This window comes from Watersipora subatra, chromosome 9, assembly GCF_963576615.1.
Source record: "Watersipora subatra chromosome 9, tzWatSuba1.1, whole genome shotgun sequence".
Classification (NCBI taxonomy): Eukaryota; Metazoa; Bryozoa; class Gymnolaemata; order Cheilostomatida; family Watersiporidae; genus Watersipora; species Watersipora subatra.
The window spans coordinates 39,376,971-39,404,465 of NC_088716.1; the positions used below are offsets into that span (position 1 = coordinate 39,376,971).

Genomic DNA, 27,495 nt, shown 5'->3' on the forward strand with positions numbered 1-27,495 from the left:
CGCAAATATTCAGCTATCGCGTGCATTTTCAAAAAGACGTCAATCTACCTTGACATTGTTAGTTCCGTCGGTCTAATGAGATGTTTACAAGTTGGCATGGAGGCGAATACAATCTACTTTCCTTCAGGAGTTTCCACAACATAATTTGCGTATACAACGTTTAGGATTGTGCAGAAGTATTCACTTTATTTCTTATAAAAAGTATGCTTTGATACTGCATAGCTTTTCAGTTCATTATGCCTGAACGACAGATTTTAGGGTAATTAAAAGCAATGACTAGAAAGTTGCGTTAAGATGACAATCTTGTCTGATAGACCTTGGAAGCGTTTCTTTAACCTGTATACGATAATACGAACTTAATTTGGCATTCAAAACATTTTTGAAAATAATTTCGAACAGTTTAGTTCCTTGCCATTTGTAAAACTAATGTTCCTGCTCGTGATTGTATTGCTGTAATGCTAAACAAATGAAAAAAGCTACTTGAAGAACTACATTACGCTTTTGTGCTTCTAAAATAAAATGAAAAAATGAGTACAAAAGTTAAACCAAAAGGAATTAAGATGCAAAAATTAGGATTTAATGTGTAAAACCTAGGACACCGTTATACTTAATGTATTCACTCCATAGACAATTGTAATTACAGGTGCAGAGAAGTGAAACTGTTCATATGGTAGAATGTGGCTCTACTTTATTCCTCACTGTGTCTACCACTTGATGAGATGGTTTCCTAAAAATAATAGGATCAAGATGTAAGTTCTTACAACTGTTTTATTTTGTTTTGCTATTTCTGTCTAAATTCCTACTACTATGAGACACATACCAAGCAGTCTACAAAGTTAAAGTATTATTGACATTCTGGTTCTTAACTTTTATACCTTTTGGAGAATATATTTTCACTATTATGTTATTGTACTGATATCTTGCACATTACTTTGGAACTAATCAACAGCCATAAAAATGGAATGAGCTCATCAATAACCAGTGCACTCACATGCTGAATGTGATGTCTGTTAGCCAAACTCTACCATCAAAGGTTATTTTTGATTGACTGGTATATAAACCTCGAATAGTTGAACATTAAGTGAGATATCAATTATTTTTTTTAAATTTTAAAGCCCGAATCAGTAAATTCATAAGCCTACATTTGGTGCAATTTTGCATATCAGTATGCATTATTAAACGAAGCACAAATCTTCCTCAAGACTGTGAATCATATGGTTGTTTTTAGCTTTGCTTCTCACATCATTGTTGCTGAAAAGGTAAAAGTTTTGCCAATTTCTAGTTGTCCTTGTTAAATAATTTTATAGACGAGTTCTACTGATCGTCTCTATAGCAGCTATGTTGGTGCCTCAGTTCTATGTTCTGCTGAATGAACGGAGCCTTCGTTACTGCCAAATCCCACTCCTTCAGTTCCTGGCTGCAACTATTGCCTTCACCTTCGTCATGATTGGTAAGGATGCTTTAGAGAATTGTGATTTGCTACAATATGATTTTATTACACCTTTCAAGCAACAAGTAAATTAGAAATTTCAAATAGACTACCAAATTTTCAACATCTAACAGTAGTTAATTAGTGTGTTGTAATATTCATTATAATAATAGTTGCTTTTGTCCATAGCCATGCTATGAGTGTTAGGAAAAATGATTGCTCTGCGCAGGAATCAAACTCAAATATTCGGATTTCCCGGCAAGCAGGCTACCATCTGCGCAACTTGACCACCTTTTCACATCTAAGAATAATTGTGCACAGAGTTATTACACATAACAGTCTATCGCGGGACAAGGCATTGCCATCGTCCAGCAAGATACTGCCAACATGCTAATGATGATAATACAAACATACAAAGCTTGATAAAAATGAACTGTTTTTAACAAAATCTATGGCACCAGAATCATAGTTGGGGAAAATACTATTTGGATTCTATACACCAGCATAAACAGTGCCAAAATTACAAATTATTGATAATGTATTAATGCAAATTCTAAATCACTGAGCTCCTTAGTAACAGACTAACGGATGGTTAATCAGAATAAATAATTTAATAAACACATGTATGACTTGTAAAGCTGTAAGTGTAAGTGAATTGATCATTCTGACTTTCAACTTCAGAATTATATTAAAAAAGGGCTGTGCTGAGCCATGAAAATTAGAAGAGTTTTTGTCAGTATGCCTTTTTGATTGGTTAGATCTACTTCCATATGTTTGAGTCTTGCTTTTTAATTGGTTAGATCTACTTCCATATGTTTGAGTCTTGCTTTTTGATTGGTTAGATCTACTTCCATATGTTTGAGTCTTGCTACCACATGCGTCTTGTAAAGCTTATAGTTAGCATATGAACCCTTTTGCAGGCAAACAAATCTGCTTATGGCTTCAAACTAATTCTGGTCAAAAATTCACATAAGGTCCAATGAGACAAAACACTGTTACATTATGCACCTAATAATTAAAATGCTTTTTTTGAATAGCTTGTAAAACACAACTAGGTATCACTATTAACAAAAATATAGCGTTCACAATATAGAAAAAACCGGTCTTGATATATCCTTTCAAAGTCTGATATGAAACATCATTAAGTTGATGGCAAGTGAGTATATTTGTTTGTAAGAGGTGGAAATCAAATAAGGCATTTCTGGGGCTTTTAAAATTTTATATCAAGATTAGGTGCTAATAATAGCGGCTATTTATTAGGCAGGTTTTACTACTATTCAAACCTTGATTTGAAAATTAACTCATCTTATTGCTAAGATTCCCACTTCCAACTCGCAAATAAACTGGGTCAATTTCGAATGGCTCTTTTGTTGGACCACTTGGCTATGTAAAGGATCCGCCATGACCGGTTACTTCTCCACGTACAACCAAACCACTTGGTACAACAACCAGTATATATATTTCTCAAATATATAAATGGTACAGTTCAGAGTATGCTACAATCAACTGCACTGCATGAGACTATCAAGCGCTCTACTTGAATGGGCTCATTTGCGTTCCTTCTATACGTATTTTCATGATGGGATCGGCTCCACCGCAAAGGCCGACACTGTTTCATGTCACTCCTCAATGGCCGACTTGGTGGTCGACCCGGTAACCCTATCGAAAGCTGCATTTCCAGCCGAGCCAAGGGCCATCTTGGTTTGTCATTTGGTCGGCATCCCTTCCATCTCAGAAGTCTCAGCTTGATGGTTTAGCCGAGTTGGCCCTTAGTTTTTAGCCCACCTATCTCCTGGCATCACTGTTAAAATATATAAATGCCATCACTAACATGGAGTTGTTTTTATTTCAACATATATTAATCTATCAGCTCAGTAAAACGAGGTGCATATATATTATTCCTAACCGACCATTAGGATATTGGTTTTTATATTACAAATGCAAATACTATGTATGAAATACATAAGAAAACATATGAGCCTCGTAGTTATATCTATATGAAAAATTGTTTGTAAACTCTGCATAAATTATCATATTCACAGGGACCTCTCTTTTGGTTCAAGAGAGTGTAGTAATATCCAATAAACATGCCAATCATAAATGACAAGAGTTACTTGTTGGCTTTTTTTTAGTATAAAAGCATTGACAGAAAACAGTTTTTCATTACTTCTGCTCTCACAAAAAACAACAAAATATTCTCTAGAGGCAATAGATATGATGGATTATAAATAACCTATACATTGAAATTTTTTATTCATCTAATATGGAATTTCTTGGCAATAAATTAACACGTATTATCCTTCAGTCTTATAAAAACTTGAATCGGAGAGAAATCAGAGAATACTTTAATAGAACTCCAAGCTGCACTACTGTCTCTTTGAAATGTCTCTTCCTGTATTTACAATTTTCACTGCTATATTTCTTTTTAAGCTAGTATCCTATAATAACAGTTCCAGCTGGACAAAAACGGAATTTTCGCTAACCTATACAATATCGAGATATCTATTAAAATATAACGATATAAAAGCATTCCTTATAACAATAGTGCCTGACTTTATTTCAAACAATCGCCCCTTTGAAGTCCGGCTCTGAGATGGTTTGGGGAGTTGATTTCTCAACTGATCCTACGCCCGAGTAATCTCGGCTGAGTACTTTCACTTTGTTTTGCTGCATTCCTGGCTAATATATGATTACAGAATGTTGGACACTTTGTAGGTAATACGTTTACAGCCAAATTTCTAAGTTTCAAGTCAATTGGCCTATCATCTCTTGAGATATACCCAAAATACCAAGGACATTTCAAACCGACTGCCAAATCGTGCTATCTTAAGTGCTTTTACAATCGATTAAAAGTTGTTAAAACAGTCTAGGACCAGTAGACTTGCTTGTGTATACAGGATTAGGACCAGTGGACTTGCTTGTGTATACAGGATTAGGACCAGTGGACTTGCTTGTGTATACAGGATTAGGACCAGTAGACTTGCTTGTGTATACAGGATTAGGACCAGTGGACTTGCTTGTGTATACAGGATTAGGACCAGTAGACTTGCTTGTGTATACAGGATTAGGACCAGTGGACTTGCTTGTGTATACAGGATTAGGACCAGTGGACTTGCTTGTGTATACAGGATTAGGACCAGTGGACTTGCTTGTGTATACAGGATTAGGACCAGTGGACTTGCTTGTGTATACAGGATTAGGACCAGTGGACTTGCTTGTGTATACAGGATTAGGACCAGTAGACTTGCTTGTGTATACAGGACTAGGACCAGTGGACTTGCTTGTGTATACAGGATTAGGACCAGTAGACTTGCTTGTGTATACAGGATTAGGACCAGTGGACTTGCTTGTGTATACAGGATTAGGACCAGTGGACTTGCTTGTGTATACAGGATTAGGCTTAAAAGACTTAAACGCTATCTTTCAAAGCTGGCCACACAATTTATTGATTTGGCCGATCCGGGCTGAGATGACATGGTTTTGCTCACATCGGAAGTTTTCTTTTGCTACCTAATAAAAACAAATACATTTTATGGATTTAATTTTTGAATGAAATGATGTAAATATTTCCCTTAACACATAGGAAAGTAATCAAATACTTTTCGTTTAACAAAAAAATTGATGAATAGCTCAAATAGTTTTGTGATGACTTATTGCTGTATGAAAGTTTCAAGAAATATTATCGCCAAGTAAAACTGAGTCGCAGGATGATTGTCGACTTAACAAGCTATGAAAATTAAAGATACACAAAGCTATATCGTATCTCGAGAAAGTCTGTCTAAATATTTTTAGAAAAAGGAGAAATAAATATTATCATAAAAGTGCATGCTTGCTACGAACAAATGCACTACTGTAGATTTTACGGTGTTTTATTTTCCAGGCTTCACAATACTATTTGCCCTGATGGATCCCGTACCTTTTCAAGTGAAGATCGTCTTCCATGTTTTTGGCTGCCTAATGTATGGATACTCTATTGGCAAGACTATACTCGTCTTCTATGCTACAGAATGTGTAAGTTTGCAATCAGCCTTTTCGACTTTCAGCAACTAGCAAGATTATCTGCTTATCAATTGTTTTGAATGTTGGTACACAGTCTATAAATTATAATGAATGTTCTATGCTTGTCAGCTAGTTTACCAGGAGTTTTCACAGTGATGTATAATCCAGTTGGTGGATACAAAATAATTCTTAAGGCACTAAATAGAAAACTCTTCTTCATGCCAATTTGTTTGGATTAAAAAAACATTTTTTATTCAGTTTTTTGTTTTTATTCCCAATATTTTCAAATCACTGCCGACGTCGGTAGACTACTAAATGCTACTCTGATTGATAAAGAAGCCGCTGTATCTCTACAGGGCGAATAATAAATTATACGATGAAATGAACACATATTCCAGATGATAAATTCTGATGAGCCTTTGTTTTACCAAGAATTTATAATGACATGAATATGGACAATTAAATGGTATATAGAGGTTTTCTTCACATCATATATTTTATTGCATTATCTCATTTCATTTACACTATTTACATCAGCTCCATTTCTTTATATAGTGGTATCTTAATTTTAGGTGTAGACTAGATGTATATATGCCCGGCGTTGCAACTGTAATAGAATAATTACCTAATAAAATTGAGTAAGTCAGCTGGAAAACTATACCTTTACTAAAATCTTTGCTAAAACAATACTCGCGTTTTGGGCCAGCTTAACAATCGGTGCATGTGCATGTAACTGTCGACAGTGCTAGTTATTATCCTCAAGCAAGTGCTTTAAGCATGAGTATTAAATTAATTGGGCACTATTTGCCCAATTGTATTCTGTGTTGCTTAATTTGGTTAAGCTCGCAGCCTCTAGATCTGGAGGTCCCAAGATCATATTTAGTGTGATGCAAATTTTCATTGTCAGATGTTAATTACTATAACTGCACACCGGGTTTAACAAAAAACAAACACTGAGATTTCTAAAAATAAGCATTTGGTGGTATATGTCAGTTTGATAACAAAATTTTTAACATAATTGACTGAAAACCCATTTAGAAAAGGAATTCTTTGTTTCAGAGAACCTATTCAACAGAACTCTACTGGTATTCCATAGTTGACGGTGTACTCAGCATTGTATGTGCAGGTAAGTGACAGTGCGAGGTCAGAGCAAATGTCAAACAGTACATAAAAAATTTTATTTCACAATCTACTCATTCCTAATTATTAATATCAGCTACGATGGTTATTGTTTTTCCAGCTGGAAGAAGAACAAAGAATTTAACATTTCAGCCAAAGGAATGAATGAATTTCTATTCGGTAAAACACATTTAAACGAACAATAATTATTTGTTGTTCATATAATATATCATTAATAGGAAAAAACTCTGCCATATGCATAAACCATGTCTAAAAAGATACCAGATCCCCTAATGCAGAAATGCAAGTCTCAAATCTGTAGGTAAAATTTTTAAAATGCTCCTCTTAATTACCATAAAAATTCTAATTGAATGCCATGGCACTCTATTTTTCAACCCTTCTCTCAGGGTGGCTGTTAAATAGAGGTGGCGTTCAATTAGAGGTTTTACCATAAATATGAAGTAAGAGCTCATGACGTAGACAAAGATGGTTAACAAAGGAAACACACAAAACTGTCATGAAAAAATATGCAGTATCAAGGTATGGAGCAGAACTTTTGTGATAGTTTGGACTGATAGTGACAAAACGCGATGCTAGACAAGTGCTATTAAAAAGGCGATCTTTTAGCAAGCTTAAACTGACTGACCATCCCGTCTTGAGTGTCTTCTTTTTACTATTCCGGACAAAGAAAGAATGACGCCAAACCTTTGTTATATACCGCTAATCTCAAATCCTCACTCACAGCTTTAGCAAAGGCAATTTCCACTACGCTAGGACGATCCAGTTAAAATAATTCAATCAGGCATTCTTATCAGCTTTACAATACATAGGTTGACCACTTTGAATCTTGGTATGTAAAAGAGATATAAAAGTTTATATTTTAATATTCAATACTAGCAGTTTGTGTAAAAGACCATTCTAGTATCAACAATGAGCGAAATGATTTTTGCATTTGCAGGCTATCTTATAAACCGTTGAACTAGCAATATCTGTTTATATAGTTAGGGTGCATTGCAACCGTTGTCAGCATTGTTGTGCCACCATATCAGGAAAATTTATGAAGAGTCATATTGTTACAATAGCGGTTTTGTTAAAACTTAGTAACCCTGTAACAGTTAACCATACACAATGTAGCTAGGTCAGAAGCTAGATAGTACCATCAGCTGGATTTAGCGTTCTGACGCTTTTGCAATGTGTACTTCCATCACGGATCCTTGAAAATTAATTTTGAGTTTTGTACCTTATGACCATTCTCATTTTCTAGGTGTGCTAACGAACTTGTACAAACTGTCCACACAAAAAGTCTCTAATTTCTTTCACATTTTACAGCGTTCTTTATTCTCACGGTGCCATTCTGGATACTCAACCAACTAAAGGCGAAAAGCATCCTAGACAGAGACAAGCGCACTGGGGTTTGTTATGAGGCTGTGGACTGTTGCTCTTGTATCTGGCATGTTTAACACTATTAGGTTATGTATTATGTTTTGTTTGTTAATTTCTGTACTTTTTCTACTTATGTTACGTGATATGAGAAATTATTAAATTTTAGCATTTGGTGTCTTGTTGGTAATCATGATTATATATAACTGACATAATATGTAATTATAAATTTAGGCATAAGGATAATGTCGAAAAGAAAGAAAATATTTTTCACTTTTTCGGAAGATTTTTCGTTACAGAGCAGAATTGTTAAAGGTATTTTTTTGGCAAATGAACACATCGTGTGAACATATTTGACATCACCAAAGTATGTGAATGTTTCATAGGACTGGGTAGACAACTATTTTGTCTGAGTTCCCTAATAGATAGCTTGGAAACTGGTAATCTCAAAAAGGAAAATCGGTTAAACTGTGATTTTTTGTTATGTTAGCTGTTTGTAATTCTTGTATAAATTATTGATTATATTTGTGTGCTTTTACCTGAACTTGGTGATTAGTCACCGAGTCATTCATAATATAACCAATAAACTCAGCACGAGTGATCATAGTTATGATTAGCATCACACTAATAAGCATATGATAAGCTCTCTCACATATATTTATCGCAAATAAAAATAGGGCAGCATGAAAATAGTAAAAAGGTTTTGAAAAGAACAGCAGAGAAGCTTCAAGGTAGTGAAGAACAAATTTTTTTTTCTATTTAGCTATCAACTAGCTCTAAGTAACTTGTCAAATCGTTTTCAAGTCTCTAATTTTTGTGCAGCAACGATATTTTATTGTTAGAGAAAACCGTTAAGATTTTTTATCTCAACCAAAAGAAAATTCTCTTTTCAGTTAATAAGTTTATCAATGTAATTAGTATTGAAACTCTGAGTTGAAGGTGATAGAGCTGGAACAATTGTAAAAAAATCTAAAGAAGTTTTTGAGTGATGCGAAAGATTATTCTAGGACGTTTTGACATATTTTGGGAGACCACCAACTAACACACATTTTCAGTTATTTTCAATTTTTGTCCAGGTATATTTATGGCAGCAATTATATGAGTGAACCAACAATTATTCGCTATCTATATTTACCAGGTTAGTACTGTAGGAAATAGCAAATTGAATAGATGCTCAAATCTCTTTCAGTATTTAATTCCTAATAATTACTGTCAAGATTTAGATTAACAAAAGCAGAAAGCAGAACTAACAATAATCCAAAAATATTTTACTAGAATCGTGAAAATGGATGAGAATCAGCAGCCTTCAATCAAAAGATCAAAACAGGGGAATCTGTATATTCAATATGTGGGTCAAGTTAGATTTAGGAAAAAGTGACAAGATAAGATTATAATCAGGACCTGCAGGGCTGTCAGTAGTTAACTCAACGCAGTCATTTAAATGCTTGATATTATATGTAAAATAAATATAAAACTCATTTTAAATATATAGTATATACTAATAAGGGTTTCTAGGTCTATCAACGGAGATCTACAATTACCTGTTTTTGACAATTACGCATACAAGAAATAAAGCTGCAACTGTCAACTATCAATGTCAACTGTGAATATGTATTAAAAAACTGTCTCACAATAATATTGATATTAATATTACAGGAGCTTGTTCAGAGGCAACACAACAATTTCATCATGGGCAGTGAAAAGCTGTGTATGAAAGTAACAAGGCCCATTTGTCCCAATTTACCATTGTGCCTAATGTAATATTCCTTATAATAATTTTACCTAATGTTTTCTATAAATATGTATGCCAAACAGAGCTTCTTCATTGGCCAACGAAAATATCTTGCATGCATAACCTTATAATCTATCTATAAAAAAATCCATAAAGAGCAGATACATATCTGCTGCCAAAATATAAATAAAATTTTGATGAATCAGTGCTAATACTTACATAGTCACGAGTGTAACAAAATTGGCTATTAAAGCGGATAAGTTTTAAGACTCAAATGGCTAATTGACAGCACAAAAAGATTTGACCGCATATGTTTGACTCTGTAGAGAACACAAAAACTGATATCAAAAGGTTTTTGCTGTTAAACTTGTAAAAATAAAACTTGCAATAAATGTATAGGTTAAATCTTTGACTTGCTTTTGGAGAGCAAATTACCACTAGCCATAATTTAGTTATAACAACAAACAAAATTGTTTAAAAAAACTATTGCAACACATGCAGAGAAAAGATTATGTCAATAGAACTACTGGTATCACAGCAACAAACAAAACCATGAGTAGCATTTGCAAGTCTACCTTCAGGTATCCCTACAGTTATGCAAAACAGCTGTGCAACGGTGCCATCACTACCCAATAATTGCAATATGCTGTTATAATAGGCTATCAATTTAATTTTCATATCGCAATTCTGACTAAGTCTGTGGCATATGATTGTTTATGCTAGCAGATTTGTTTCTAAAAAAACCAAGATGTATTTTGCATCTCAAGCGCAATCCACATACTGTATACCAAATGCTATCATCCGAGTGCATCAGCAAATAAAACAGTGACCAGACCTACATTTACTATATATATGTCAATTCAAAAAGCTAACAATTTAATAAGCTCTCTATTACCTGCAGGCAAAAGGTACTAACCAAGCAAGGAGTTTATAATGTAATGTAGCTATACCAACTGCAAGTGTCGGATCTCTGGAAGTCTGGGAACTGCACATTCTGACTGCCTTCTATATACTATGCCATTTGCACATATGCAGCAAAATATTAAAAATTTGTAGTGAAGGCAGGTATGGGAGCTTTTTGAGCGTTTATCTCTTTTTTATTGAGTTACTTTGAGGAGCCAAAATTATAAATGGAGTGATGATAAACCGCTGGTTTTTAGCACGCTGTAACAGCGGTATAACGTGACTCGGAATCACAGGAAATTGGCACAAGATGTGTCATAATAGAATATAGTATTAATAGCAAAACTCTGCCCGCATGCTGCTGGAGGAATTGTTCTTCTGACAGACATTTTTGTCAACGAGATTCAACATATTCCAAAAAAGTAATAACTATTCATTAACTGGGAAAACCTACTCGGTGAGCATCCTTGCTCATGTGAGGTAGGGGACCATGTAGCATCGTCCAAATTGATTGATCTTCTTAGTCTTTAATATTTACCTTCTACATGGTTGTTAGTCCGTAAGCTTATATGTCCACAATAAACATTCCCCACTCTGATCGGACTTATTCCATGTATAAATGTATCATGGAAGTAGGCGAGTAACGTCTCCATGACTCAAACATGTTTTGCAGCCTCCATTACAGCTACTGAGCTCTTTAAGCTACTACAACAGTAAAAAGCATTAATTAAAATTAATCAGATGTAAAGGAGGAAGCATGCTGGGAATCATACTATCTGATGTTTCAGTGGATTTATAGGGGGCAAACTCAGACTTTTGCTGCATTTGCTTTCTTAGAAGGTATTTTGTAAAACGGTTTCATAGAAATTGGTGGCTTGTATTTTTTGTTGCTTTAAACTGGCATTAAATTAATTTGCGTAAAACCTCCATTTGAACACCATGGAGTCCATTTTTCAAGCCTTCCCCTGTAGTGATATTTTATTAGAGGCGACGTTCAAATAACAAGTGGCGTTGTATTTTTCAAATAGCTCGTCAAAATTTTGGAAAGCTAAATCTAACCCTTAACAAATACCCATAATAATGATACTTCATATACATATATGTTCATGTTACTTCACAGAAGTACCAGTATCAAGTATCAGTGAAGTTACGATATATATTTCCAGTAAACAAGCTTACAAACGACACTTTCAATCATAATATGACAGCCCTCATTGTAGTGTTGTACTGCCAGTGGCCAATTTTAAATTAAACAAGCGATATATTTGGCAAATGTTAATCAAAATTTTCCAACTGTAATTTTTAAGGAGACCTTGCTCAATAAATATTTGCTTTTATTTGTTCATCACTAACTAAATAGCAAAACTTTGATTGAGATCAGGCTAGACTCAACTCGCGTTTTAGCATAAGGCCATTCACAAATAATTGCGTAAATGAGTCAACCCAAACCTCGTGAAAAGCATACCGACAAAATCTATTTATCGAATTGAATAAAAACCTTTTGGAAGTTATATTTCCATTTCGGATAGCAACAACCTATTCACATATAATTATTCTAAAAATTTCTGAAATATCGGGGTGGAATTATACATGAGTAACACCAATAACAGCTCAATTTTTGTAATAAAAATACCTATTAACTTATACATGAGATCGTTGTATACATGAGTATAAATGGCAAACCTTCACAATTTTGTCAGATTCTAAGAATGAAATATGCCATGCAGAAGTAATCTTCAAGGCATAGAACTGCAGCGATGACTATAGCATTAACAAACATCTGCTGCTGTAATTTTGTAGCTCAGTGAAAGTCACAACCTTTTCAATTTGACAAGACCATAATCAGTAAAACACTTTCCACTCTTGATTGAATGTAAGTCCAATCACTACCATTTTTCTGTAGCCAGTTCAAGCCTTCTAAATAACTTTTTCATGCAAACAGCTGCTCACCAAAATTTTCTCAAATGTTGATCATGTTAAGGCAAAAGATGTTTTTCATGACGGGCTATTAAAATGAAATTGATAAACACATATAGCAATAAGATATTTTTTATAAAAATAATCCTACTAATTTAAATTAACTTACTCAAATGTCTGATTATGATGTGGCGGTAAAAATCCCATACTCCAAAGTTTTCATATGATGTCTTGTAGACTGTGGTCTTGTATTGCAATTTTAAACCAATGAGGGGAAGTGAAGTACACCCTCTGGGTGAAGTGAAGATAGCACCCACATATTTCAACATGGGGCCATGTTGCTTTTATTGCTTTGTGCAGACTGATCTCAAAGTCACACACAACATCCTTGGCACCGAATTTTTCAGTGCCTTTAACTACCTTGAGCATCTACAAATGTATTAAAGTCGCTCACATTCCAGCGGACTGTGGCATATACATTCACAAGCTATCATTAGCCTGTAAGCTTTGTAACTACGAGCCACAATTTTGGAAAGTCACAACAACGTTTGTAAACAGTGGTATATTGATAATTAGCCACAATATAATTTTATTTTGTGAATTTATAACATATATAATATATTTTATAATAGGCGTTAATGTAAAACAAGCATATGATGGCTAATATTCTTTCAACTCTCTGTTGAAGTTTTGCTAGGAGGTATTCATCAGAGCCGCTTGAGTGCAAATAATTGTGAGCAGTTTCAATAAAGGCTCAAACTCCCTGATTGGTTTACTCATTGGTGCATTTTCGCTAAGAAAACGTTTGAGTTATGATGTTGTTATTCAAATCAACCGACTTGTTGGTACTTCTAACAAGACAATGTAGGGTAAAAATTACTAGTCACTGAGCTTTCATTTCTATTGAGAGTCTATGTTACTAGAGACATTGTTCAACTCAAACACTCACAATGTTATCATAAGCGTAAACTAACATGAAGCAACCAGTTATTGTTCTTAATAAGATTTAATAAATAAAAATATTAATCATAAATGAATAATAAAGAATACCGCAAATCTATAAATTTGCATTTTTCAATGTCTTTTCATAGTGGTACTCGATTAATTTCTCTCGTGACTGTTTAGAACTGCGCTCATTGAGACTAGTAGTTGGGTTTCTGGTATACATAATGAAGAGTGAAGCGTCAAAAAATTGAGCTCAGATATTCAGTCGCTCGTCTACTCTCAAAATATTTAAAAATGTCTGATTGATTCAGTACATAGGTAATGAAAATTTTTATACAAATGCAGGGCAACAATACCTCAAACACAATTAGCGAGTCAAAGATGAGCTCTGTAAATTTGAAAATACTGAATTATTTTTATATATTAAAATTCAATAGCAATATCTTGACTATGTAGCTGATTTTACAATCTTGGCCCTTGTATATACACTAGTCAATTTAGAAATTAGTAATTCAAATCGCTTATATCCAAGACATTTTTAATCAAAGCATATGTAGAATATAGAGTGTTGCACAACACCTTATAGAGTGTTGTACTTTTTGGAGCCAACAAAAAAGATATCGCTGGCACCACTGTATAGGCATCTGAAGCTTGTATGGAAATAGTATAGGGTAATGGTGAGGCTTCAAGTTTGATTAACATAGACAATCTGAATTCCTGGTAGTGGCAAAGCTTGCTTTTGTGGCGAATATCAATATTGCTGTGGTTTCGTTGTTTAATGCAGGTCAATTAAAATATTGCGTCTTGCATAATTCACTGAAAATAGGCTGAACGCTACAGATATTACTAACAGGTAATGAGTCGATATCGAAAAAATTTACCATCGCGAATTCGAGGTATAATACCCCGATTTTGGTTCAAATTACAATTATTTTTAAACTTTTCACAAGAATGTAATTTAACCACTGCAAGTGAGATGCGGTACTTAAAACAACATTAAAGAAACCCATCTTGTTTTTAATGTTGCGCTTAAATTATGGTAGCTTTGTTAGATGCATGCTACTATCTGAGAAAAGAATAATACACATCTTGTTCCATAATTTGCATTAGGCTTTACTAGCTAAACTAAGTTCTGCTTAAATCAGCCATTCTTCAAATTAGAATGGAGTAGCCCACAATTTCTATAAACTGTAAAACTTGCTAATCACACATACAGTTCAATATATCATAACAAATGGAAAATGCTATTTAATGTATCTAAGTGCTCTGCCATGGTTTTTAATGACAAAAATAACTCTCCCTCAGCTGAATACTTCCTAGACACTGAACAATTAGAAATAGTTGAAGAAACCAAATACCTAGGTGTTATCCTACAATCTAACCTGAAGTTTGACAAACATATAGACTCCAAAGCCAGAAGGGCGAGACAGCAGTTAGGCATGATTAAGCGTGTGCTATATGAAGCTCTTGAAAAGGCCAAACTCTTAGCATATACTAGTCTTTGCAGGCCACATATTGAGTATGCTTTCACTGTGTGGGACCCTTCTACTAAGCTACTACAACATGAACTTGAAATGGTGCAAAACAACGCACTACGTTTTATATGTAAACTGAAAGGAAGAGATAGCATCACCAAAGCTTTAGATACTTTAAATATGCAAACACTATGTGAAAGACGGAAGGTCAGTAAACAAAATCTGCTAATGCGACTCCTCTCCTCTGACCAGAATCACAACTCATTGATTACCACCTATGATGAATTAATGCAGGACCGAGTTAATACGACTGTCACATGAGCTGCTGGAAGAGGCGATCCTCCTACTATATATGCAAGAACGTCTGTTTATCACAACAGCTTTTTACCAAAAACTGTTCGTGAATTTAAAAGCTTTACATCAAATCAACAATAAACAATTAATTGCTAATATGGCAATAAATTACAATATTATCGAGTGTTAACAACTGCTCAACATATGAGGCGTGCTGCTTGCCGCAACTAGCTCTAGTACGTTCTATGAAGAAGATGTAAGATGTAACTAGATGGAGAGTAATATATTGTTGGAAAGCCTCAGCTCAACTTGCTCTCTGCGGCAAACTCGAAACAGCGCCATAAGCTGGAAATTCAATATGTTGTACAGCTTATTTCAAGTTTTTTACTAGATCTATTAGGTTCAGTGAAACCATTGTTTCCAGATTCTGTTGTTGCTTACCATGCTTGATTTTGCTGCCAATAGGAATATGGTTATGCTTTTCTGCATTATACATATTCACAAAATCACCTTCACAGAAAACTTTATATCGCTGAGCTGTAATCCGTCGCTGCACTAAAACTAGTATCTTCCATGAGTTGAGCTCAAGAGGTTGCAGTTACGCTTCTATTGATAGTCATCAAATATTAATAGAAAACCTCCTATGTTTCCGGAAATGACTTGACCCTAAAAGTCATATATTCATATTGCTGTATTGAAAGTAATTGAACTACAATTGAACTCCTTAGTTTTGCAGTTGATGAGGACTGGCGTCCAGGCAATAAGTAAATACATGCGAAACAGAAATTAATTTTTTGAATATGTATGAGCCAACAGTTTAACACAAAAATACTTCAAATGCTTTCTAAACATTTTATTTGTTTCCTTGTATACTAATTATTAAATTGAAGTGGTCTTGTTTAACTTTCAATTTACATTTAAACTTCGATCCCAGTATTTTAAACCAGATAGTACACTTACGTAGTACGGATTATAATTACTAGGTATGTTCTACTCAGGTTTGGACCAGCTTTTGAAGGGAAAATTATAGATCCTAATGGAGTAAACAGTTTACAAATATATGTTCAACGCGACTCGTTGTTTTAGTAAGGCGCTTGACTAAGTTTTTCATTGGCCATTTGTTACAAGGTCGTTATTTCATTGGCTTCATTGTTACTAGCCTACACGCAGACTTAGAAATAGGTCTACGTCTTATGCAACAATTCCAACGATGCTAGTTATCGCGAGCTTTGTCGATTATCTCGTTTATCTTTTTCTATCATGTAGTTGAACCACTGAAATTTTGCTACTCTGATGTAATATATGTAGACAAAAATTGTGTACAGTTTTTACCGTTTTAGGGCATTAACTTTTTTGGCAGTATGCTTCTCAAGCTTTCCACAGCTTCTAATCGCCTCGCTCTCAACTGCATTATTCGAAGACTGCATATTGAGCCAAAACTGTATGTTCCTGAGGCTACAAAACCTTCTGCGAACCAAATTCGTTTGCTCCAAAACTTTATAAATACAAACAGCAAAATATTAGTTTTAACTGGAGCAGGATTATCAACGGAGTGTGGCATACCCGACTATAGATCCGAGAAAGTCGGACTGTATGCCAGAAAGAACTATAAACCGATGCAGTATCAGGACTTTATTCGCTCCTCCAATCTTCGCAAAAGGTATTGGGCTAGAAGCTATGCTGGTTGGCCTCGTTATAGTCAAACAAAACCTTCACAAAATCATTACATCCTGGCGAATTGGGAGCAAACTGGTTTCGTTCATTGGGTAATTACTCAAAATGTAGATCATTTACATTCTAAAGCTGGCTCTCAAAAACTTACGGAATTACATGGTAGTTTGTATGAGACCCGATGCTTATCATGTAATAGTGTCATTACTCGAAATGAATATCAGCGACGTATTGCAAGTCTGAATCCTACATGGAATGTTCGAGACTTTGAAATAGCGACAGACGGTGATGTTTTCCTCACAGACGAACAAATAAAAGGCTTCCAGGTACATCTAACCTATATGTTTTGCTAATATATGGATAAAGAAACTTGCTGGCAACAATCAATCTGCCCATTATTTTGCATTAGAATTTCCGCCTTTGCCACATTCGACACCAACCAATTGCTTCTTGGTACAGCTTCATTTAGATTTGTGCCGACATTTGCAGTCACTTGATAAACTTTTTTTTTAAAGCTAGACCCAATTTTGCTTTTGCACATTGTAAACTTTGTAACTCTGACTGTTGAATAGTCGCATCTGTAGATCCTGCTACCTGCTCATGCATTGATGTTCATCCACATTCAGGTCCCGCCTTGCAGCAACTGTAGAGATGGAGTAATGATGCCTAAAATAATCTTCTTTGGAGACAATGTGGAAAAAGCGACAGTAGAGTTTCTTCGCAAGAAAGTCGATGAATGTGACTCATTACTAGTGCTTGGGAGTTCGTTACAAGTTAGTAAAGTTATTATACATTCTCTACTTTACTAGTAACTAGTGTCAAAGGTTGCCTTGGTGTTTTCTCTTCATTTGTTTCAAACCAGTTTAACCAAATGACTAAAGATATTCTTCTGATTGTTAGCGAACTCTCGAGAGGATCGAACCCCAATCTGTTATTCACTGGTTAGGTTCGCTAGGCCACTACTAGACCACTAGGCCATGGCTGTACACAAGGCCTCTCACTCTGCAATAATAGGTTTTAACACAAACTCACGGATTTTAGGATTCAATAAGTCAAATAAATATCATTAACTCTAATGGTTTTAATGTTAATATTAGCTAGTTATTATATACATTTATAAATATATAATATATATAATAATATAATCAGAATAAATATAAATAATTAAGACAAGTAAAAGCAAAGTATGAAAAAGCTATTTTAAAATTCACATTTGAATTTTGAGTATTGATGGTTTTTATCGTTTTTATTATTTAGAGTTTACAAGGCATTCTAAAGTCATTATCAAATTGTGTTAACTTTATGTTACTGTTAGTTGAGGCAACTTAAAGGTTGACTTGCAACAAAATTCACTTTACAGTTATTTGGTATCATAAGATTCACCATGTTTTACTCTGTTGTGTTGTAGGTGCAAAATATATGGGAATGTGATTACAAGCTCTTAAAAGCTCAAAAACGAACAGTTAATCGCAGCCACACGAGACTGCCGTAGTTTGGATTCGCTTTCCAAAAGGCTCAAATGGGACGTAGTTGTTACAGGATGGTTTCTGTTTACACTTTCATGCAACCTCATTCGTTGAAATATTTTCACAAGTTTACTTCACGCATTCAATAAAACCATGTCTATTGTTCTTACGCGCCTGTTTTATCGTCATTGTAATGCTGTCACTTTTAGCACTGATATCTTATAGCTTACCGTAAAAATTCGTTGAACTTTTTAACCTTAGCTCGAAGGAATACATATCATTGTCTGATAATCATGACGAGCCTGTCAGTCACCTGTGATAATCGAAAAGTGCTGCAAAAATTAATTGCGAAGTATTGGGTCACATGATCAGATTACGACTTGACGATTAGATGATGCCGAAACAAAACTGTAATGTAGCGAGCATCTATATTTGATACGGAGTCTTCAGTAAAACCCGAAGTGTTTGTCATAAACTAGTGCTACAATAAGTTTTATAATGAGCTTTTTATTGGCCTTTCAATTCAAGTGAGAACATCACATGACAAGACGATAACCAAACTGTAATGACTACGTCAGAGAAATAAACAGATTCCAATCTACGGCGGCTTTTCGTTTTTGAGCTTTTAAGAGCTTGTAATCACCTTTCCACATATTTTGCACCTACAACACAACAGAGTAAGACATGGTGAATCTTTTGATACCAAATAACTGTAATGTAAATTTTGTTGCAAGTCACCCTTTAAGACTTCTATTTGCTCACTCACCTTGGTACTGCCTGTCACCCATTCTATTTAGATTAAGTTGCCCTGCATTGTAGGTTTATAAGAAAAAAATTATTGTTAGGAGCTTCTTGAAACCCACATTTTACAAGTTTGTTATTTCCCTATTCTGCATGTCGATATTGGACAGAAATTGCTCAAAACTAAAGGGTATAGAAAAATCAAGGGTGGCGTTTTGTACGTTGAAATAACAAAACTCAAATCCATCTCATTAGAGATGTGGTAGGCACCCTTACAATGTAAATATTCAAGAAACGTTTGCATTGTAGAAATTTAACGTTATGTGAAACATAGAATGTGTGTAAGTCAACTAATCCGTTCTAAGATCTTCCCAAACTCACCCCCTCAGTCTTTCAAAACAAAAAAGAACTAAACTTAAAATCTTAAGTTTCAGTTAATTATTTTACAGTAACTTTGGTACTATTGATGTGCATCAACAACTTTTCTCTTTTTTCTTATTGCATACACTTGCTTTAGGGTCTATGATTACGGTTATTTTACGTATATGGAAAGCGCACATCATCAATGTCAATTTAAACGTTTAAATTTTTAATTCAATGTCAATTCGAGTTTTTACCGCAGCAAAGACTGTGTGCTGCAAAACGAAAAAATATGGCATATCAATAAAATAAGGTAAAAAAATGTATCTTTACTGTGGTAAGTACAATGTCCGCCTGTTCTTCTGATGCCTTCATTAGAGGTTAGGATAAAAGTTTTTGTTTCCTCCCATGTGCGGCAAGAGAAGAAAATGACACTTAATGCTAGCTATGGAACACTCACTATTCAAATTTTAATTTAATATAGCGCGCCTTGTTATAAAAAATTTTTTACCTTACGATAGGGAACACGGTGTTTCTTTGTCCTCGCCATACGAAGGCGACATTCTTTTAAGCTTTTTTCTACCTTGCGATATCAACAAAAATTTTTCTTGAAATCAATTAGGGCAGTCGCTGTACTGATAACGACGGAATAACAAAAATGTCGATATGGTATTCGCTGAAATCCCTCCCCTCCCACCTGAAAGAGATACAACGCTTGCTTGCTCTCTATCTCACTTGTTCATTTCATCATTGTTCATTATAAGTTATAGTAAAAATAAAACTGAAAACAGAAAAATGATCAAATTTTGGTCTATGATAAAGTTAAAGTTTAGTAAAATACAGACTAAAGTTTAGCTTTAAGAAGTAAGTGTTTAGTAAGGTATGTAGTAGTAGGTATGTAAGTAGGTACGGTATGTGTAGAAGTACGGTATGTGTTTAGTAAGCTAAATTCATTGACGTGAATTTCAATGTTTATGTTATACTAGCTGTACAACCCGACGTTGTCCGGGTAATAAAAAAGTTTTTTTGACAAACAATTTATTTGTATTTAACATATAACAACATTTGCCATTCTAACTTTCAAACTGTATATCATGAGAAAAGTGTTTGGTGTAATTGAAATAAATTAAGAGAAAAAATAAAAACAACTGTTAAGGTTTTCAAACTTGTGCCAAACAACTGTAACTTTCAAACTTCATATCATGAGGAAAATGTTTTGTGCAGGTCAAATAAATTTAAAATGAATAAAACAACTATAAAAGGGTTTAGATGTGAATGCGAAATAATTAGCAAGTAATAGCTAAATTAAGTCTGTTTTGCTACGATTGCAATAAAATATGATTCGTTGATGATACAATTGATACGAACTGAGAAAACAATAAAAATCCTGAATATGTTGAATTAATAATAACAATTCTTGCATAGATATGTTTGTGTATAAAAAGGTTACTGTTCCACCAGAAGCTATCCATCAAAACTTTGACAATGACAATACTAATAATAAAAAAGTCTTTGCCCAGAAAATTGATTTGTATTTAACATATAACAACATTTGCCATTCTAACTTTCAAACTACATATCATGGGAAAAGTGTTTTGTCTTATAAACAATGAGAAGTAGTGAGAGCTGCTCGCTATTAGCCAGTTTAATAATGTGAGTGGACAGCTTCTAGTGACGTTATGCTATGACCCGCGTCATACGTAAAGCAGTTGGGAAAAAAAATTTCTTAACAGGGGCATCGTAACGTGTGGGTGCATTGCTAAATTAATTAGTGTGTGGTTACGGTATATTGAATATGATAACGCCTTAGATAAGAATTTTTTAACAGGGACATCGTAAAGCATGGGCACAATGCTAAAATAATAGCTATAGCTAGACAATCAAAACGACGAATACACATATAACCAATTTTGAGAAATGTAAATATAGATAGTCTGTCGTTAAGGTAAGACCTCCCAACAGTACGTACTGCGTGTAGTACATCGCAATGTTACATTCTATTGCAGATCCTAACCACTAAATACACTAAAGTTACTGTAGGTAATGATAATTACCAAGGTTAACATACCGTAAAACCTCTAATTGAACACCATGGCGCACTATTTTTCAAACTTTCTCTATAGCGGCGGTCAATTGGAGGCGGCGTTCAAATGGAGGCTGGTGGTGTATTTTTCAAATGTTCAGTCAAAATTTTGAGAAAGTAAATTTAGCGCTATGACGGGCGAAGCGAATGTCGCCTATATTTTGCTCTCTTTTTCCGGTGGAGTGATATTAAACCTTTTGGATGCAATAAATCTGCTAAGCTACCTCCAACATTTCAAAGATCTTTTAATAAATATGCATTGAGAAACCGAGAAATATCTCTCAGTTGATATCTATTACTTGCAATTGACCTGCCCAGATATAGCCTGTGTCCTCGTTTGCAATCTGTTGGCCTTTTCAATTTTTAAATCATTTTAAAATTGAAGACATATTTTTATTTTATATCTATGTTTACCAATGTTGTGTAAAAGCTCATTGCACTCATTGATATGTTTGCTACAGCTTGCAGCCAAAACTAGCTTTTTGTGCGCAATAGATGAGGAGTTACGAGCGTCGATCAATTGTATGATCAGATTACTGCTATGATGCTATCAAATAATATGCTATAAATCTGCTAATCTTTAGGCTATGTAACGATAATCTACCTAATGTGACAAATAAATATTCATAAACAAGTGACATCAATGAAACATTTCATGCAGAAACAGAAATTAACATTTTGAAAACCAAAATATTTCCATCGTTTGTTCGGATAGCTGCGTTCTAATTGTTGCTTTCGATGAAACGAAAATCTTCTAGTTGTCCAATACCTTCCACAATGTCTTCAGACCTTAACTCTTCTTCTGCACTGCTGAACTAATCGATATTAGCATCCCAACAACTTTTTGGCAGAGCAAAGCTTACGCGTTGCGTTAAGCACAAATGCAACGCGTAAAAGTTTTGCTCGCTAAATGTTACCTTCGGCCCAAAACTTGCAAAGCGTTGTTATATATGTACATGAAGTATTAAGACTGCGTTAAACAGAGAAATAGTTTTAGCCTAAGACAGTTAGTAATTATTTACATGGTGTTGCTTTCAAAGTTCATTTACCATCGTAAATTTAAACCGCTTTTATATATATGTTGGCTACTTCGAAGTAGAAAGAGCGCATTAAACAAGGAACTACTACTATTAGCCCGAGACAGCTATTAATTATTTTTATGGTGTTGCTTTCAAAGTTTATTTACCATTGTAAATTTGAACCATGTTTTATATATGTACTTCAAAGTATTAAGACCGCGTTAAACAAGGAACTACTATTAGCCTGAGACTGTTATTGATTATTTCTATGGTGTTGCTTTCAAATTTTTAAAGGAAAAAGCTTTGGAGTTGGACAACGAGAAAATTGATTGTTATTAATGTAAACAATTCATTATTAATATGAATTTGTGGACATTTCTATTGATCAATTGCTGTTAAAGGTTTTTAAAGATCAAAGGTAGTCAAAGTGGCGGTCATATGGGGGTAGCGTTAAAATAGAGGGTAGCGCTCTATTTTTTTCAATCCTTCTCTCATAGTGGCGGTCAAATAGAAGTGGTGTTCAAATAGAGGTGTCATTCAATTAGAGGTTTTATGGTATATTATTTTGTTGCTAATTTTTAATATGTACAGTATGTATATAAAATTTTCATGATTTTCACCAGGGGGTGTTTGCATAAGATAATTAGTATGGTTGTTTATACCCTTCTATACAACATTTTTGCTTTACGATGCCAACATCGAAACGACTTAGAATCATATAATTGTATCCCAAATAGTTATTCAGTGTAATCATAGCAAAACAAACTTTACTTAAGCATTACTTGCTAATTATTTCACATTTACACACATTTTAAACAGTTCAAACACATTAACAACTGTTTTATTTTCTTTCTTAATATATTTCAACTGCGCAAACCACTTTTTTCATAATATGAAGTTTGAAAGTTAGAATAGTAACTGATGTTGTATGTTAATTAAATAAAGACCAATTATCTGTACAAAGACTTTTTTATTACTCAGGCAACACCGAGCATTCGTCTAGTTATGTAAAAATATTAGAAAACTCTACCTAATCTTTTTATGTTCAGTGGAATTTACATAAACAAAGGTTTACGCTAAAGAGTATCGAGGCATCTATTTATGGTATTTAAACACGTTGGAACACTGTAAATATAATCATTTACTCATTGAAGCGGTAACAATAATTATGTTTACAAAGTGGGTCAATTATTGACCAGAAAGAATCCATGTTGCTTATTTAATAATAAAACCTGTCTGTACTCTATTACAACAACACTTCAACAAGCTTACTTACAGGTTTCCTAACTGGCTATTGATGAAATAATGCAAAGTAACCACTTATTTATTTTATTTTTATTGTTTGTTTTATTATAGGTCTTTTCTGGGTACAGATTTGTGCTTGCTGCTGCTGAGCTAAAGAAACCTATAGCTATAGTAAACATAGGTGAGACAAGGGGAGACAAACATGCTACCCTTAAACTAAACGTCAAATGTGGAGACATACTTCCTGTGATGGACTTCACAAACTCTTGAAAAATGGTTGAGTTATTGCATAATCATGTCATTGATGTTGTTCCTTCCAAGCTTATTTTTTGCAAGTTTCTTTGCTGTGATTATCACGCCGCAGAATGCCTACACATCAATAGTGTTGTCATCTTCTCGTGCATGTAATGGGATTATTATAGGTTTTATTTTTTCAAGGCCAACAACTCCAAATGTGTTTTTTAATGCACTTAAATTTATTATTTTTTTACAAAGTTAAAAAATTGAATAAATTTTATTCTTTCTCCTTTAGTTTTGGGTTAAATATTTTTTATGATTTTACCATGCTAATATCATCTTACTAAACACTCTTAAAGCTAAAAGATTTTGGGCGTGTTTGCTGGCAGAAGGAAGCTGTTTTCAACTTCAAAATTGCAAGTGCTGAATTGAATTCACCAACGCCAATAAAATCAAAATTCAGCGATTACAACTAAGTCCTCTAGGGGTTGTCTTCTCATTACTTGACATATGATGAGAATTTAGCAAGGTAGGATAGATCCAATTTGTGATGGTAGATTGGAGCTACTGAAAGATTTTGCAATGGCTTAGGTAAGACTGACGATTTCACCTATCCACATCATTTTAGTTTGGTGAAAGGAAGACAACTTCAATGTCAAAATTTGTTAAAGGAAAGCAATTTCAACATGAAAACAACATATAGACATATATTTCAAAAGATAAAAAGATAGCTAGTTTGTTTTTCCTTGACATTGCTTGTGAGCAGACAAACAATTGAATTCGGTAAATTCACAAACTGTTTCTAAGAGAGAGCCGATCAATTTCGCTCATAAGCGGTTGATGACTAAAACAGTAGGTATATAAAGCATTGACAGATTAAATTCAACACGGTAATATTACTAGTAATATGTCAGCATAACATTTTGCTGAATCATTGCAAAACAAGTCAGACTTTGATGCTGCTTCCACCTCGTAACTGATAGGGGTTCAGTTACTGTCAATATTCCTTTCAACTGCTCTGAAACATGTTTTAAATACAGATCTGTTCCAACAATTTCTTTGCATTCCTGTCTCTGAAGTAGTTATAGTCGAAACAAGTAAATATAAAATACGAAAATTATCAACTACAGAGCAATCATCCACAGAAAGAAATGCTTTCACATGTTTATTTCCAGCCCCAGACCTCAACTTCATACAGATTGATCTCGCTATTAACACCGACAGCCGTGATTCTCACGTATCTCCCAAGAAGGACATTAGTACAGCTCATGCTGAACACAGCAGACGACGGTTGGCCGACAAATGCGGCGCAAATGACATTGCCGGCTGGGTAGGCAAATTCGGTCCAATTGTCTCCTACCGTGACACGCAAGTCCGACGTCAGCAGGTCACCTTAAAAACACAAATCATGAACAAGAAAATTAACCTATAATGAATGAATAACCACTGCTAGTTGAAATATTTAGCTTTTTTTCTTTTAGCAAAAGTACATCAATGACTTCGAGTTTTGTGTTGTAATCCGATATCTTTGAATTGAAGTTTTTTGCATGATCTGTGTTTTAATGTCACATTTGAACTTCATATGAGAAACATATAGTAACCTATAGGAAAGAAGTTTTTTTTCTAGTTGTTGTTTTAAAGATTAGACCTTTATGGCATTAGTAAAGCTCTGTATGCTGCCTAAACTATCATCTTATTGTCAAGTATATCTGAAGCATTTAAGAATCAAGCAATATACTTTCACTTATACAATATAATTTCACTTCCTTTGGATGGGTCAACATTCATGCCATCAGCCTCAGCGTATTAATAAGCTATTTTTCATATAAGTCAAAGTATCACACACGAGTTAGACAATGACACTTTGATTCTAAAATATTAGCGAGATGCAGTTATTAATGGTGTTGCTTTCGGAGGTTTGAAGAAAAAAATGTTAATCTTTAGCGTTACAAAATGGACGTAACGTTTTTAGGTTTTAAAGATACTTTTAACGTTTTAATCATATAATATGTCATAAAAACTGGTGCTATTACGTCGTACAGTGTTTCTGAAGAGTTTTCTCATCGGTCATCAAAACTCTTCAGGTAAAATTGGAAACCACATTATTGATGAATCTGAAAACAATAAATAGGGTTTAAAACTTTAGCAATTTCAAATCAGAGTGGAGTTCTGAAGGTTGTAATGATCGATCTTCTCAGGTACACCATCACTAAAATCATGGCAGCTACTACAGCAACAACGAATTAATTTATTGCTATTGATGCCACCAAGTCATTATTAGTACTATTTTGTGAACACTTTTCTACTGGTTTTTTATACTGTGAGCTCGTAAAGATAAAAGATGTCAAAGTGGCAGGCAAGTAGAGGTGGTGTTCAATTAAAAGGTGGTGCTATATTTTTCAATCAATCTTCTATAGTCGCTTTCTATTAGAGGTGTCGTTAAAATGACTGTGGCCTTCAAATAGAGAGCTTACGGCATATCAAGTTATACTGTCTGATTCATAATATATATATATATATATATTAATATATATACTACTAATTTCACCGTGCTTAAATTTACCAACTCAGAATACAGTTTTGTATCAGCTACTGCAACATTTGATGACCCTTCAATAGCCCACATGATGAAAAAAATACCACATTCAATTATGAAAACCATTTTACATAATTCGTGAAAATACTGAAGTTCAACTATTACAAGTATGTAAGTTTCTTTTTTTAAATGAGCCTTTTTAGGTTGTTAAAATGTGAAATGTAAGTATAGCTTTTTACTCACCACTACTACCATCATCTCGATCCCAAATCTTGACTGAGGCGACACAATACGTCGTCTGCATGTCCAGTTGAAACCAAGGTGAATGCTCTACCAATGTAATAGCTAGGCTGTCATGTTTATTAAGGGTTGGTACATCTTTATAGTGGTAATATCCATCCACAATTTTTTCTGGTCCATAGTTATCATTAAAGACACTAGAAGCACTTGCCTCAACCGTTTCTGCAGTAATAAGAACAAGCTTTGATTATAACATACTTTAGGGTATTTCTGATCATCCGAAAGTTGTGTAAAAGCATTTGACTCTTTCAACTTTTAAAGAGTTCTGCCAAACTAACTTGGTTGTTGTTATGAGTAAGCATAATTTACATATATGTATGACTACAAATCAATATACATGAAAAACTACCATGTGATAACAAATATCTAAAATATATATTATATTTATATACTATACACAAACTTTTCTATATATAAATCTCCGTATTTGTCATCTGTCGTTCGTGTGTCCAGTTATAGCGATAAAGATTTAGGAACGGAAAAACCATTTTGTGCTGGAATTCAACTTGGAACTTTAGTTTCACAGATAGGTTTGTCTATTCACTACAAAACATGGCCTACTTGCCATACAAAGAAATAACTGTGCACTTACTTATTTCATCGGTTAAAATGCACAAGCTTAAAGCGCTTACGACAATGCTATT

At 34.1% G+C, this 27,495-nt stretch overlaps 2 protein-coding genes and 1 long non-coding RNA gene across 4 annotated transcripts; 2 read left to right on the forward strand and 1 right to left on the reverse strand.

Annotated features, from left to right (window-relative positions):
- The first annotated feature begins 64 nt into the window (after positions 1-64).
- Positions 65-8,451, forward strand: LOC137403684 (uncharacterized). Its single transcript, XM_068089685.1, has 6 exons — positions 65-201; positions 644-749; positions 1,308-1,450; positions 5,310-5,440; positions 6,488-6,554; positions 7,877-8,451. Exons 2-6 carry the CDS (start codon positions 676-678, stop codon positions 8,005-8,007), a joined length of 546 nt encoding a protein of 181 aa, XP_067945786.1. The 5' UTR covers positions 65-201; positions 644-675; the 3' UTR covers positions 8,008-8,451.
- LOC137403685 (uncharacterized) lies at positions 2,893-16,219 on the reverse strand. The gene is made up of 3 exons (XR_010979608.1): positions 16,154-16,219; positions 11,101-11,267; positions 2,893-3,230 (listed from the first exon to the last, which is right to left on the reverse strand). It is a non-coding gene; the product is annotated as an uncharacterized lncRNA (long non-coding RNA).
- A 171-nt stretch (positions 16,220-16,390) lies between these two features.
- LOC137403908 (NAD-dependent protein lipoamidase sirtuin-4, mitochondrial-like) lies at positions 16,391-24,337 on the forward strand. 2 transcript variants are annotated; one of them, XM_068090018.1, is made up of 3 exons: positions 16,391-17,190; positions 17,491-17,646; positions 23,890-24,337. In XM_068090018.1, exons 1-3 carry the CDS (start codon positions 16,555-16,557, stop codon positions 24,046-24,048), a joined length of 951 nt encoding a protein of 316 aa, XP_067946119.1. In that variant the 5' UTR covers positions 16,391-16,554; the 3' UTR covers positions 24,049-24,337. The 2 variants fall into 2 exon arrangements, with proteins under 2 accessions (XP_067946119.1, XP_067946120.1); XM_068090019.1 differs by having other exon boundaries at positions 17,491-17,637; positions 23,890-24,331.
- The last annotated feature ends 3,158 nt before the right edge of the window (positions 24,338-27,495 follow it).

Excerpts from the sequence above, each read along its gene's own strand:
- LOC137403684 (XM_068089685.1), top strand. The coding sequence starts at position 676 with ATGTGGCTCTACTTTATTCCTCACTGTGTCTACCACTTGATGAGATGG. Across the intron at positions 750-1,307 it reads AAAAATAATAGGATCAAGAT|ACGAGTTCTACTGATCGTCT; the intron begins GTAAGTTCTTAC and ends ATAATTTTATAG. Across the intron at positions 1,451-5,309 it reads CTTCACCTTCGTCATGATTG|GCTTCACAATACTATTTGCC; the intron begins GTAAGGATGCTT and ends TTTATTTTCCAG.
- LOC137403908 (XM_068090018.1), top strand. The coding sequence starts at position 16,555 with ATGCTTCTCAAGCTTTCCACAGCTTCTAATCGCCTCGCTCTCAACTGC. Across the intron at positions 17,191-17,490 it reads AACAAATAAAAGGCTTCCAG|GTCCCGCCTTGCAGCAACTG; the intron begins GTACATCTAACC and ends ATCCACATTCAG. Across the intron at positions 17,647-23,889 it reads GTTCGTTACAAGTTAGTAAA|GTCTTTTCTGGGTACAGATT; the intron begins GTTATTATACAT and ends GTTTTATTATAG.